We start from the raw sequence: 15,865 nt of genomic DNA, 5'->3' as shown, positions 1-15,865 counted from the left end.
TCCTGCTGAGGCAATACAGGGATCTGGGAATTGATGATGTTATGCACTAAACCATACTATCAATTACTTTTTTTGAGGCTTTTTTTTATATTACACTTACAACAGTGAATCTGAGAACATCTCAAACATCAATTAATTTATTCCCACAACTTCCTCACAAAGTAGCAATTCTTATTTTACAGAGAGCATAGAGAAACACTATGCACCCATAAACACCTGGGAATCTGGTAATAAATAGAACAAGGACTAAAGTCTACTTTGGATACAAGTTCTAGTAGGTCCAAGCCCCAGCAAGTCTCTTCTTCATTTTGGATATGATTAACTACAACCAGCCATCTCAAACTTCCAGGCTTACCTCTAGATAGTGAAACCACTGCACTATGGAGCAAGTTCTGGTGAACCTACTGTTGCGTGAACTTGAACTGAAAGAGTTAGACACAGCTAACAGCTGTGGATACGTAGGAAGGAGGAGAGTTCAGAGGGTAAAGACAGCACAAGCCCACAGCAGTTATGTAGCTGGGAAGGTGCCTGCAATGATGCTAATGGGGACAAGGCTGAAGCCTTGAACTGCAGTTATGGGTGTCATGCTGGTATATGATCCCCAGAGGACAAGATAAGGAAGATTAACCACTGATCACTGAAATCCAAATATACTGCCTTACTGAGTGTGCCTTGTGGTAAGGTACTAGAGATTTTAACTGCCACTTACAGTCAAGTTACATTCAAAGAAAGCAAAGGACACTGACTACTTCATGGAAGATACTCAAGTGTCATGCTTCAGTATCACTGAATCATGAAATATAACTAACAAATATGGATAAAAATAGTAGGAATTAAGCACAGAATGGGTGAAGAGGGTAGATACACTGTCATCCTAAACTTTCCATGACTGTGTCACACTGAGTCACTCTCAATCCTAAATAAAATTTGCCATTGTAGTTTTCTTTGCAATCCTTCATTTAGACCCTAGCATGTTTTGAGCATTTAAGACAACTACTGAAATGAAAGACTTAAAGTGACAAGAATGATCTTTTTCTGCTAGTGTTCAGGTTCATGCTTAGTAATTTTGAAAATTCACATAATATTAACATTTTTTCAGATCCAAGAATTTTAGAAATACTAGGTTTATATAAGGGGATTCTTTTTAAACCAATTCACTACAGGTAGAAGCTTTAAAAGTCCCCCTTTTGGATGGATTATTTTGTCTGCCATTTTTCCATATTAAGTAGTTCTCAGTCATTTTCAATCTTATATCTCCAGTATGAAAAATGTAAGCCTTTTGGAGTATGACTTAATGGCCAGGTCCAATAACATTTACAAAAAACAACTCTATCTCATTTTTCATTTTAATTTCCTTCATTTTCTATGCATTTAACTGACCTTTGGCTTTTTGTTTGGATTTTTAAAAAAAACCCAATCTTTTCAACAACATGTTTTTATTTAATGGACCTGCACATTCTGTGTGAATGAAGATGGGATAAATTTAAATGTTTGTCTTTGCTGTATTTTGTAAAGCTGATCACAAAAATCACCAATCACCTTCTTACATTTTTGTTTATTTTTATACCTGGGTAAATGCAGGCAGGAATAACCCTGATACCAGAGAAGCCCATGTAGTGCAAATACTCCAAAATGTATAGTGGTGCATCCTCCAGAAATTCTTGAGCAGCTCTGCAGTCAAGTGTCATTCACCAGGTGTATGAGTTCTGACAGCCTTGCTAGGCTCAAATCCATTCCAAAAAGCAGCTTTTAGTGGTTCCTACACTGTTCCCCATTTCATGTTCCACAAAGACTATGTCATTTGGATTCACAGCTTAGCTGGTTGCATGTGTAGACACAGTATCATACACAGATGCTAAAAGATAGTGCAGAGAGAAGCAAAATGCAGCCCTGGTCTCATACAGACGGTTCTGACCTGGATCTACTGCATCCCTAAGACATAAGCTGACATGATGTCTCTGAACTGTATTCTCTATACCACTCAGTTCCAGGATCATGAAGCAGAACTGTCCAAGACACATGAATAAGAGAAGCAGAGAAGTTGTCACAGCAAAGGACGATGTCATAACCAGCAACATCTCTAACTGTGAGGTAATTAATGCCAACCCTGAGATCTCAGCTATCTGTGGGTGGTTTGAGTTAATATTTTTGCTGGATCCAAAATAGCTCCTTCAAAAGGACACTGCTAGTGATGTCATAGTTAAGGGGCAGCTAATCCACAACCAGAAAGGGTGCGGGCAATAACTGAGTTCACTGTTACAAATGTACTCTTACAAGAAGGAAACTATCCCATTAAGATGTATTTCCTCAGTCAGCTACTGGTTTTTATTAATAGAAAGTTTTTAACTTTAAATCCTATGCCTTTTCCTTAATACTTACAATAGTAATTTAATATATATAGCACTTAAAAGTAGTTCATCTTCCATCCTTCATCAAAAAAGTGTTTTACTTAATAATGAGAGTGAAATTAATTTATTTGTGTCCATAAGATTCAAACCTAATTTCCCACAGTAGTTGCACAACATTGAAAGTTCAGGATTGAGGTTGTGGAGTCTCCTTCTCTGGTGACATTCAAAACCTGCCTGGATGCGTCCCTGTGTGATGTGCTCTAGGCGACCCTGCTCTGGCAGGGGGGTTGGACTAGATGATCATTCGAGGTCCCTTCCAACCCCTAAGATTCTGTGATTCTAAGATTCTGTGAAAGGGTTTGGACCAAATGATTCTAGAAACTGAGCAGCTCCAAACTTTTAAGAGCTACTTTTAAGCAAGAACTGTCCATATCACACTTTTAAACTGTTAACAACAGAAAGCCCTGACATCCTTCTGTCAACATTTCCTGAACCACAAGTTGCTCATGCATTAGAAATTCACCTGAAATGGCACAAAAAGGCTGTGAAGTAAATGTATTCCTGAAGCCTGGGTCTGCAAGCCAGTGTAATTTCAGAAAACACCATGCAGGCTGAAAGGCAGCAGATGCAAGAACTGAATTTAACTATAGATGATAACTCAATTTATTTTCTCTGTAGTCTAGTAACTCAATAAGTCTTTAATGGCTTCGTAAATAAACAGATGGATGCCATCAAATGCCACAGAACGATATATCTGATTGGTCTCTGTATAATTTTGGATAGCTTTATCCCCAAAATAGACAGTGGAAGCATCTTACCCCAAGAGGGTGATAAAGTAAATGTAGGAAGATAGATTACGGTCAGCTGCATTGTCCCAGTGATGAATGAAACTTTCCATGATGGTATGACTGAGAATCAGGACAGGTCTCAATATAACTCTTTCTAGTGGTAGCTTTGCACAGATTTGACTACAGCTGATAAAAAAAAGGTGCTTCTTTTCAAGGAATTCAAAGTTAGAGGAAGGAGAAATAGGCGATGGGACCCCTGCTGAAAGATTTAAATAATTCATAACTTCAACTTTGAAAGGTTTATGGTTCTAATTTAACTGTAAACCATCTGCTCCACCTAATATGTGTTGACTGAATATAAAACCAGACCACCAATTTCAAATAGGAAGGACGCTTACCATCCAGTGTGTCACTTGCACAGGGATTTGTTCACCTAATTTTGCAACTCTAACTGGACATCTGTTGAATCCTCAGTGTTTAACAGTACAAAATTAAAATCACCTGCTTGGTTTTCAGGACGAACATGGCCAAGTAAGATTCCACATGAAGTTGAAGCTGTACATCTATAGGTGCTGAATGCAGACATGACAATCCAATTTCTGCATATTTTCTATGTAAGAAGCACTGAGTCTTTGTGTCAATATCAAGAGACAGCAGGAAAAAACATGGCTTAACAGAATTATCTGACCACCAATGTTTCCATTTATGTAAAGAAATAATACTACTGAAAGAAATATTTTCCATGAGATTTCTATTAAAAATGACATAGGCCTCATGTAACCTCTCCACAAAATTCTCAAGTGAGAACTTCACTTGTTTGTTAGTTGTCTTTATAACTGCTGAGGGGTTTTTGTTTCATTTTCTTTCTTTTTCTTTCCTTTGTTGACATTTGCATACTTCATGTCAAAAGAAGAAAAGCATACCAGTTTTTTTCAACTATGGAAAGCTTATCCTTGCAGAGTGACTAAGGGCCTGACCAGGAGACAATTAAGTGCGAAGATATAACATTACAGAACATTTTCTACCTCACAGTCATTAATATTTTTATTTATTTTTATTTTTTTTTTACTCCAGCTTTCCAAGCTCTGCTAATCCTGTGGCTTTCCTCATCACAGAACAGGCCAAAAGAAAACATAGCACTGAGTAATGTAAGTATAGGATTTTACAGCCTAAAAAAGAAAATAAGACCAAACTCTGTAAACTACCACTTTGTTTAGAGGAAGTGATTATGGTGAGGAAATTAGAGCTGCAAATGGAAAGGGGCCAAAATATTAAGGGATAGAAGTTCTCTACCCCTCCACATGGAGCCCACTGTGGGATCCCAAGACTGTCCCAGCCATTTTAACTAGAGAGGGAGCACAAGGTCCTGGCTACCATAAATCCTGCCAGAACCTCCAAGGCTCAAATCACTGCTAGAAATCTGTCCCTTTCTACATCAACAGAAAAGCACATTGTGCAAGGTTACTGCTGAGCTGCAATACATTCTTCGGGAAAATTCTTGACTCTTCCCTGACTTCCAACAAATACAACTATGCTATATAGAAGCCAGTGAACTTCTAATGGAAGCAGGCTATGCACATTTTTTAAATTCTGAAAGCCTATGAAAAAGGATTAAAAGAATCAAGCAAAGGCAATTGTGTTTTAGAGCTGAAGAAATGTAAGAATGAAATAAGCATTGCCAAAAGTCAAACTGAGTTTGGTCTTGCAAAGATTTAGTAAAACATGTATCTAAAGATTTTCACGGTATAAATAAATAAATTAATGGATAAATAAATAAATAAATAAAAATAGTCATTATGTAGAAAGAATGAGGCAGAGATCAAGTATTTTCTAGATATTGTCCCAGGAGTGAATTTGATGGTTTCCAAGGTGGAAATAATGTTTATCAGGGGAGGTGCCATCAACATGGACAATGGAATGAGGATATGGAAACAGAAGCAACAGAAGTTTTATACATTGACATTAAGGTAATCAGAACATTAGTTCTGTAAGAATACAAGAAAACAAAGGCACGAACCAGGAAAATTTCATAATCTGTCATGTCAAATGCAGCAGCATACACATTGTTTATTTCATGCTAGAAATAGTCTAGATTCAAGAAAGAAAAAAAATTACTCCATTCTTTTCTGATCTACTAACCTGACTCAGCTGTATGATGCTTGGCAAGAAAGAGTATCTAAAGACAAGTAAAAGGAAAAATGGGTCAAAATGCATCAAGATTTAATAAAAAATTATGCCAGACTAACCTCATCGTTTTCTACAGCAACTTGACTGATTTTCTGAGTAAGAGCATGCAAAATATTATCTAGACATCTGAAAGGTTTCTTATACTGTAGGAAATTGTCAGCAGACACAAGAGATGAGAGATTAGTACAGGAGTTATGGATGGTGGACAATTGCAGGAAGGAGAGAAAACAAATAGTTCTTAGGAGGAAGAAGGCAGATGCTGAAGGTACAATATGGCAACAAGAATCAATCTTCTGATCAGTCTTTTAAAATATTTTAATTAAAAACCTTAGCATATGAGTATGCTGCTGAAATTCAATCATGACAAACACTGGTATATATTGTCAATACAGAGAAAGAGTAGAATATCAACCAGAATGAGGTTCATGACCACAAGAACTTGAGGAATATAAATGTACTCTGATTCAACCGTGCGAAATTCAAAGCTATTTTGGGAATGAGCAGAAACTTAGACCACAGAAGTTCACTGCTTGAGGAAGAGAAGGTCAGGGATGTAAGACATTTGCCACAGAATGACCAGGTTACAAGGGGGGAAAGTTGTTTTAAAAAAGTAAAAGTTAAATGGGATGCAGCAAGGACATTTTAGTGGTATTGGGCAAGGCCAGATGAGACTTCACACGACTCTCTGAGTACAACCTGAACATGCAAGGTTGAAATAAAGGTTGAAATAGACTCTCTGAGTACAACCTGAACATGCAAGGTAAAAAGGGTTGAAATAAAGCTGAAACTGGTACAGTGCTACAAAAATGTTCAGAAGGCTGAAGCACATGTTTAAAGCAGACCTCATTTGCCTTTGCCTGGCAAAATGAGGGTGGAAAAGAGATATGACTGCTGTGTTAAAACACTGTGGGTGATAGATGTCAGGATGCAAACAGTAACTCCTGAGTACTTCAGCTGACAGTCAGCAGGCAGATATCATTGTAGGATGAGGTTTCTTTCCAAGTTAGAGCCTTCAATTTGAAGGTTTGGGTTCTACTGTGTCTGTCCAACCAGAAGCTTAGGATAATGAATATTCATCATTGCCATGATGAGCTGGGAGAGGAAATCACCAAACTGCCACTTGGGTGCAACTTGAAATTGGCTCAGAAACCCCACAGGAATAGTGAAGGAGATGTACACAACTGTACTTACATTTCACACTATTCAGAACTTTTACAGCCTCATCAATTATTATTTCAGTTCCCTTTATGCAACTAAAGCTGCAAAACCCTCCAAAAGAAAATTAAAAAAACCAAACAATTTCAGATAGTCTGCAGGAATAGTGACAGTTTTGGTTTGAAAAAATTAATAACTAGTTGCCAAACAAATGTTCATGGTATTTAGCAGTTGTTATTAATATGTCTCATTTTATTGAGTGCCTCTAGGGCAGGAAATCCAGTGATAAACTTGTAAAACAACTTTTTCTACTGCCTCTATTCTCCTGACTTTTTTTTTTTTCCCAGTTGCTAGCTTTATAGTAGCAGTTTTTTACTGTCCAATCAATACATTATTTTTTGCCAAGATTTGTGGAAGACACATTGTGAACATTATACTGCATATTCTTCATATCAAAGTGTCTATGTCCTTTTCAAATAAATTCTTCAGAATATAAAGGAATCAAAGGTTCTATGGCTAGAATGATGTAAAAACTAATTCATAACAGAATCACCTAAAATGCTTTGAAAGACCAGACAAAATCAATACCTACCTCATTCTTCGTCACTTGCAAAGCTTACTATACTAAGAAACTTTGTGCTTTTCAGGTAGACTTTACCCTGAAGGTTGCAAAAATAATGGCTTTGGTTTTGGGCTGGAGGAGGGGTGGTGGTGGCTACTGGTTCTTCTGATCTACTTTGTTTTTGCTATTGCCATAAATATTTTTTAAGTAATCATCAGCACCATCTGCCACTTACCACTGTGTTCTTTTCACAGTGTCAATACTATAAACACAGTCTGCTCCCCATTTGATGCAGTGCACAAAAATGGAATTAAGCAGAAAACAGTCACTCCAAAAATAGGCCTTACTATTTATGAGTTCCTTCAGAATAGATTATTTAAGTTTCCAACAAGTAAGTCTTAAAGGGCTATTTTGTTAAGCATCTCCAGTTAACTAAAATAACAGATTTTACTTCTTTTGAACTTGACAAACCAGTCTCTCAGTGTCAGTAAGTTGAAGTTACTGCTTAAACTATTAATTGCAAGTTTAGTGTTAGTTATAGTCATTAAACTCTTACAAAGATCTCCTCACATAATTTTAACTTTTTCTATTTTTTCAGCACTTCACTGGCAGCATACTGGTAACTAATATGGAGTATCCTTCAATGCAATTACCAAAATTACAGTTCTATACAAAATGCTCTAGTCATGCCTTAGGTTAGAGAGACAGATTAAACTCAGTCTTCACACAATTTAAACAGTAAACTTTCAAAAAATTCTGTTCCCCATTGAGTTTTGAAAATAACCCATCTTATCTTCATAGCTTCTGGTCAAAGGAATATGGCCATGTACCTTTACAAGCTGAGCTATGTGAATTATCCCAGTGATTTCCATCATGGGAGCATCATGCTTATAATGCAGATGTATAACATTATCTGGAGACAGGTTTTTTTCTATGAATGGTGAATTTGGTGGTACTGTAAATCCTACTTCTGTTTCATCCCAGAAAAAATGCTTGTCTCATCCTTGTATATTAACACAAGCTCTGGATAGCCACATGTTTTTGTTGCAATACATACTTTGGCTTATTTCCAGTTGCATGCTAACACTTCAGAGAAACTTAGGAGAACTGAGGGCTGTTTTCAGTATTTCATCATTCAGTATTTCATGGGGGGCATCCCTTCTAGGGGTATTGTGAAGTTGGTTTTGCTCAGCATTTTAATAATACCTTCCTTATTTACATGTCACTTGCTTCTTCCTAAATAGTATTGCGAGATTGTAAACATACCATTTATTTGTTTGGTGCATCAATAAAAACTTCTGTTAATAAAACACAGCAAATAAAGGAAATAGGCCAGTAGTCAGTCTCCAAAATGACAAAGGAGGAAAGATAACACTCAGGTTAGAGACAGACTGGTACAGAAAAAAGAACAGGATGATGCAGAGAAATGTTTACTTAAATACACATGTTGGATGCCCAGATACTACTTTGATGTGACTAAAAAAACAGCTGGCTAAAAACGGCATGCAGAACTATACACTTTTAGATTTCTTGTTTATGCATTTAAGAGTGTAAAAAACCTACTAGTTATTAACATCTTCTCATTTCTACCTCTGCCCTCCCCTTTTCTTCTTCCAACAAGGATTACTCATGGTCTTTCTTCACTAATTCCTGCTATATATATATGTGAATAATCAAAAGCCCCACTTATTAATGAAGGAACAAGAAAGCCTTTTTTTATAACTTCACTACCTCTTCTCTAGGTTAAGCTCTTCCTGTTTCTCTGGTTCCCTTCAGTAGAAGGTTTCTTTATTTTGTCGATAGGTATTGACAAATACATGACAAATACACAAATAAGCATCTTCAAAATGCTGTGTGCAATACTGTAAGTACTAGATGTCACATATTTTACATATACTTCATGTAAGCATTAGTCCAAAACAGGTAACTTGCCAAAACTCCTCTCTGCTAGCAACCTGACATTACACCATCCACACAGTCATTGTTTTCCAGAGTGAACAGAGACCACAGAAAGGACAAACAAGATTAATGATCTGGCCTAGTCCTCCGCTCTAAACAGAGGTAAGCCTCAAGTTCTTTTTTCTGCCCCTCTTTCTAAGAAAAGGTCTACAAAGAGGTGAAGTGCTGTACCAAAATATGTGCCTGAGAAGGCAAGAGGTTAAGTGGTCCTTAGCAAATGAGCCTCTGAAGTTCATCGTGGGCTCTTCAGCCTCGGTACCACTGTGGCAAGAGCTTTTTCAGCAGTCCCAGGGATATGCTTGTTAATGCAGAATCTGATGTGGGTGTTACCCTGTTGTTTTTTTTTACAAGAAATTCTTTACTCATCCTTGTAGTTCTACTGGCTTTATTTTGCAAGTAACAAGGGACACAGGAAGGAATATTTTTGTAGCAGGTAAAAAATCATGGGACTTACTTGCCTCTGGTGTATGTCTACAACTACTTCACTGTATGCTGAGATAAGTACATCTATGAACCAGGTGGAAAAATCTAACCTATGTTTTTGTTTCCAAGGGTCAGAACAATTAAGCAATATAATTAAATATAATTATTAAAAATATTCATTATTTCATGTTTATATTAACGTGTTTGAAGGTATTAAAAAAAGTGTAGATGTGGCAGTCAGGACATGCACTAATGGGCATGGTGGTTTTCTTTGGGCTGACAGTTGGATTCGATGATCTTAGAGGTCTTTTCCAACCATGATGATTCTGTGATTCTGTGCCTCTTATGACCTTTTTTTTTTGCACTTTAATCCTAAAAAATTAGAAATACAACCAAGAAAGCTTTGTTACTGAAAATCCTCATCCAGAGCTAATTGTCTTGTAGAACACTTAATGAGTCGTTATTCATTATGCTGGTGAGTAGAGGGGAGGCAGATGGCATGGTAATTTTATTGATTCTGTGATCCTGCTGTAGTTTGCTGATTAAGTAGGACTGAACCCCACAGTCACTGTGGCCAGAATTACATGAAATTCTGTTTTGATTCAAGGATATCAGACACTAATATTCAGATAGCCCTGAAGTTGCTCTGTTTCTTGCTATGTTTTATTTAGTTCTTGATTTCAATTTGCAAGGGTTATTTATAGTTGTTAAGTCATATTCACCTCACCAAGTCATAGCCACGTATATGTTAGACATCCTTTGTAGTTTAATAGAGAGACACTCACAAACATAGACATTCAGAGACGTCTCAGCTCACTGTCTTAATTAGAAAGTATCTTCACTGGGTGCTCAACCACTTTAACTTGTTTGGTAAACAGGGTCATTTTGCTGTATGGAAGAAACATAACCTGTAAATAATTCACAGATTATATCCCTTGATTCTGAATCATTTTGAAGTGTTCTAATCTTCTCATTTCTCTTTGTTCTTTAAGGAATTTACTGGCCTTATCAAAGAGCAATGCAAACATCATAGAGTTTTATAAACTAATTGTACAATACCTTGATACCTCAAAGTGTGGGATTTAGTTTGCTTTAATAATAATGATGACATGATCAGAGTTCTTTTAACAGAATTTATCACACTACCAAGCTACTCTTTCTGAATTACTCAATATATCACCAAAGCCACATGAAGACCTTGAAGAAGTTATTCTTGGCATTTCCACTTCTGGTAATTCATTGGCAACTTTTCCTGCATGAAGTAATTTATATATTATCCTCTTATTCCCCCCCCTCCCTCTTTTTTTTTTTTTTTTCTTTTTCTTTTTTTTTCCCTCCTGTCAGGCTTGTTTTGTTCAATATCCTTTGAGATGTATAATTTAGTTCTTTCTAGAGATCTGGTTGCAGCTGCTTTCATTATTAGATCTCCCTTGATGTTGAGAAGAGCTTAAGCTATTTAAAGCATGGGGTCAGCCACTACAGCAGTAATAGATGGTCTCTAGCTTCCAATGTGTCATAAAATCTGTAAAACATATATGTGCATTATATATTATAATCTGCCCACAAGCATTTGGACAAGTGTTTTTTTCTGATATGCACATACATTCATGCATGCACATTGATATACATGTGAATTGTACAGAAAATTGGTTGGTTTTCTTTGAACCTTTGAATTTTGATCCAATTACCCAGCTCCAATGCAGCCAATGGGACAACGGAAGAATGATGAAACCACATGTTCTATCAGTCAATCAAAACCTGAGAAATTTAGTTTCTGCTAAAATTCATTAATGTTTTCCATTGATCATTCTAATTTATCATGTGGTTCTAATTTCTGCCTTAATCCAAGCAAAATTTCATTTTAAACCAGTCGTTCCCCTAGAGAAGTATAACTGAGTTTTTAATAACCTCTTCAAAGCTTACACCTAAAAGAAAATGTAAGGTCTTCTGTGCTACACTTAAGCTACTATGATGGTAACATTGACTTTCCAGATTTTCAGGATGCTTAGTTGTACAAATCCTTCCTTCAATGAAAAATGTCTATTTTGAAGTATGAGTCACAATGAATAGTGGGTTGTTGTTTTTTTTTAATAGATTGCATTTTATCAATATTTCATCTGAATCCACATGACCAATCTGTACAAAACCTATCTTAAATCACATATTAATTTAAATAAGCCTAATTGTGTCAATTGTGTCAATTTAGAACTAAACAAATGCTGTCAAATGTCTGTTAAATTCTGAGTATTTTCTGCAGGAAGTAGAGAGCACTCAGATCTCCACTGGGACATATGGTGTCTCCTAGAGAAGTTTTTGCCTTGCATAGCCTTTGGCCAAAACCCACCATCTGTAGTTTCAACTTTTCTTCCAGCTGCTATAAAGGTGAAGTACAGAACATATGCTGCCGAAAGAGTAACCTTTACATTCATTTGTTGGGTTTTTTTTTAATATTCAGAGACATTTTTCAATGAATTATTTGTTCATGCAAAGCTTGGAAATAAGTAAAACTCATGCTTGATCAAATTCAGATCTTAAAAACACAGCAATACGACTAACAACTCCAGCAGAGCACAGACTAATTGCCTGTGGAAAGAATTAGCTATCTTGATTTTGGAGAAAATGTAATGCAGAACAGAATAGGCATTTCCTTCCTATGTTTTAGACATATGCACATAAGAAATGAAGCCCATGGTCTCTCATTGTGAACTGAGAATCAGTATTGTTGATGTATCATTTAAACAAATATGTTTGACACACCATCAGTTTTATCCTTGAATGATCCCAATGAGCTTGAAAATAGTTATACGCAAGTAACAGAGGATTCTAAAATTACTTGGCAAGACATAATTACCAAACACCAAACTACTTCTATCCACCTAAATATCATTGTTTTAACCTAGCTTAGGTCATAAGGGAAACCAACTGCATAGCAAACATATGTCTGCTGCACAAAGCTTCCACATCATTTCAAGTAACTTGGCACAGTTCACAGCATCTGCTCCCAGGAAGCCCAGGAAAGAAGCAGCAGGTGAGTGCTGCAGGAGAGGAATGAAGGGAATTAGTACAGCTACAGGTATGTCAACAAACTTGCATAATAGCTTCTGCCTAGACTATGCCTGGTTACAGACAGTGAAAGCAGTGCATGAGTACCAAAATTCATTATGCCCAAGAAAAAATTATTGTAGCAATATAATCTAAGAGTTGAATCAGGGTGGTTGCACACCTCACGCGTTTCTGTTTGCTTTTGACCCTGAGTGAAGTGAAAGCTGAGGGAATACAAATTTTAGGTATTTTTAAATACTAAATGGTATATTCTTCCACGTATTGAGAAACACTCAAAATGACACACCTGCTGTGTTGTTGAACCCAACTCCTGTTTCAAAAAGCCTATTCCCTCCACATTTTACACACAGCAAAGAACAGCAAAACCCCCCTGTAGATAGTGAATAGATGCCGATTATGAAGTAACTAGATAAATACATTTTTACTGTCAAGAAGCACATCACAGCTAAATTTGAAAACAAAACATTTTCAGCTTCAATTTCAACAATTACACTTAATTTCCTTTCATAATGTTTTTTCTTGTTATAAGACTATACACACCTTTGGATTTTTTTTTCACTTCCTTAAAACATGAACAGGGAATATGCTAAACATCCTTCCCCCCTCATTGCTCTCTTCAGAGCACTTACATTTAGATACTTCTTCCAGGAAATGTATTTGACAAAGCATCATTAACACTTTTATTTTCATAGTGCTTCCAGAAATTATACTCTAAGCCATAAACAGCATTTTCAGAACTAAGTCTTCATCTCAGGACTCAGGGGAAAAAAAATAAAATTCTCCCCACAAAAAAACAACAACAACCTGATCTAACAACCAAATAAATAACAGATAGTCATCAGGCCAAAGGAAGAGAAGGAACACTTAGCTGAGTTTATTTCCAACATAAGTCAACTGACTTTGCCCTCATCATCATTACTCACTACTTTTTAATCTCTTAAATGGATTTTTGAAGGTTAAAAGGGTATCTTTTTGGCTCTTAATAACAAAAGTTAGCCTTAAAGTGTATTTTCTGGCTTATAAGAGCATTTTGGGCACATACTATGCAGCTTGCTGTTCATGACAAAGGTGTTCATTTTGGCAACACCTCCAGTCAGTTCTGAAATAATAAACTGGTCATCTGTGCAGCACCATATTGCTGCCTAAACTTTGTTGTGGTTACCATTTTGCATCATATATTTGTGTAAATAATTTGTGTAAATAATTAAATACGTGTCTTTAGGTAGCTCCTGTTAAGTAAACTTTAGGAAGTATTTTGTAAGAACAGCTGTAATAGTTTTGTACAACAAGCTAGCATAGATCAGATAAGGTAGATTGCCACAAGAAGTGCCTCCAGATAATGCAAATGCTGCTTCAAAATGAGCTGTAATCACTTCCAAAGTGAACACCTTCCTAATGAAAGAGACATTCTCTCGCACAATCCCAGGTTTCATCCAACAGGTATTCTGGGAAATGCTAATATTTTAATGGAATCCTGGACAGCACAGGATTGGGATTCATGGTGTGAAGGAATTTAACTAGAAGTTAGTGCACTAATCATCAATTTGAACTGAGAATATTCACTGGTATTCCCTACAAAGCCTAGTTTATAGCAACTTGAATGGAAACTGTAGAAGCAGCTACCTATTAATTTTTTTGTTGTTCTAGAAGACAAGATTGAAGCATATTGGCATGTACAAACATACTGTTTGAGGAAAGGCTGATGAGGAATGGCATTGCACACCAGCCTATTTTGATGACTGGGTTTTTATTTGGGACATCACATCACGTTCTAAACAAAAATTCCTTATTTAACATTGGCTCTAAACTTAACAACTCCTTGGCTGAGCAGTGCCTTGCCTAAATTGCACTGCACGAGGACAGACATAATGCTCACCAACAAGAACCTTACCTGACTGACCAGGGGGTGGTACTCCTGATGATCCTCTGGGCAGACATAAAAATACAGTGAGGACTGCGGCTCTGTTTCCTGAACATGGCTCAATGGCAATCGGTTTAGGAGCACCCTGAAAAAGGAAGATACCTCTGTAAAGTCCAAGATCTGCATTACTTGTACATCTTTTATTTTAAGGTTCGTTGTAACAGTAGGAAGATATTTTTCCCAGTTAGCTCTTTGCATTTTAACAGATTGTCCTACTCATGTTAATTTACTTAAACATGGGCTTTAACAGCCCACATAACAAACCTAACCAAACAGAAAAAATTGAAGGATCTCAAAGACAACTAAATTATACTATTTTACAGCTCCCTAAATGTAGGGATATCAACTTCTTAAAGCTTAGAAAACAGAAACTTTTTGCTGTACACATTTGTATCTGAGAGTGCCACAATTGTCCCTATCCTAACAAGAATTTCTAATGTGAGAAAACTGTGCTTCAACAGCATTTATTACCTAGCCCTTCTAATGTCCAAAATACAAAGTTAGGGCAATCCATATTACATACAGATGTATCAAGAAAGCAAATCCCTTTGGAGTTTCCCAGACCAGTATATCTACCTTCTCTGTGTCTGTCCTAGTAAGCAAATGATTCCTTTGAGGCAGGACCTTCCTGATTATTTTTTATGCATACACAGATAACAGGTGTTATGATATTTAAATAAACTTGGAAACTCCCTAAAAATGTTACCTGTGAGATTATCATCTTACTCTATCTCACATAAAGCTCTGATAATGGAGTTGTTGCTGGCGGGAGGTATGTGTGGTTACCAAGCATCTCTCTCTTACTAGATATACAGATCTTTTAAGTTGCAGATAAGCTTTTGACTAAATCTTTGCTGCCATATTGTTCTCAAGTTATGAAGACTGAGGACAGAAGGAGCTGGAAAAAAGTAAAGCAGTCTACAAAGCCATAGAATAATAAGTTTCTAACATGACAATTCATTGTTTCCATATTTAGATGTTTCCATGTTTTGTGCTCACTCAGAGATAATTTCACTTTTGAGAGCTTAAACATTTAGTCAAGCACTAAAGACACTTCTAAAAACATTAGGTCAAATTGAGCATAAACATTTGGGGTTTTTGTTTGTAAATTTTTAGAATGTCTGTTATACTCCAAGGTAAAATACAAGTTTGATGTTTTGAATCAAAATTCAATCCCTAAAACTTTCCATTTACATGCAAACCCCAATGTATATATAAATGTCAAATGCTTCAAGTATACTAAGAAAAATGATAGTTCAGCCAACTTAAATACATTGCAAAGTACTAGATATAAGGAAAACAAAGGTGCTTCCATCATGTAAAGCAATTAACATTTTCTGGTTTTCTACCTCCAAGTAAGCAATATTTATTACTGCTCAGTGCAGATAAGGAAACAGAGAGTACAACAATAAATGCAATAACAGATAACTATATTAATTTTTTAATTCATGGTAACATT

General features: G+C 36.3%; 1 protein-coding gene across 1 annotated transcript in view; it reads right to left on the bottom strand.

Annotated features, from left to right (window-relative positions):
- Positions 1-15,865, bottom strand: part of ATRNL1 (attractin-like 1) — a 454,560-nt gene that overhangs the window by 37,717 nt on the left and 400,978 nt on the right. Inside the window, exon 28 of the mRNA XM_010003956.1 lies at positions 14,377-14,491. Within this exon, the coding sequence (XP_010002258.1) occupies positions 14,377-14,491 (115 nt within the window). The remainder of the gene's footprint in view (positions 1-14,376; positions 14,492-15,865) is intronic.

Source organism: Chaetura pelagica, unplaced genomic scaffold (genome assembly GCF_000747805.2).
Source record: "Chaetura pelagica isolate M959 unplaced genomic scaffold, ChaPel_1.0 scaffold248, whole genome shotgun sequence".
NCBI lineage: Eukaryota > Metazoa > Chordata > Aves > Apodiformes > Apodidae > Chaetura > Chaetura pelagica.
This window is presented reverse-complemented; position numbering and strand designations above follow the sequence as displayed.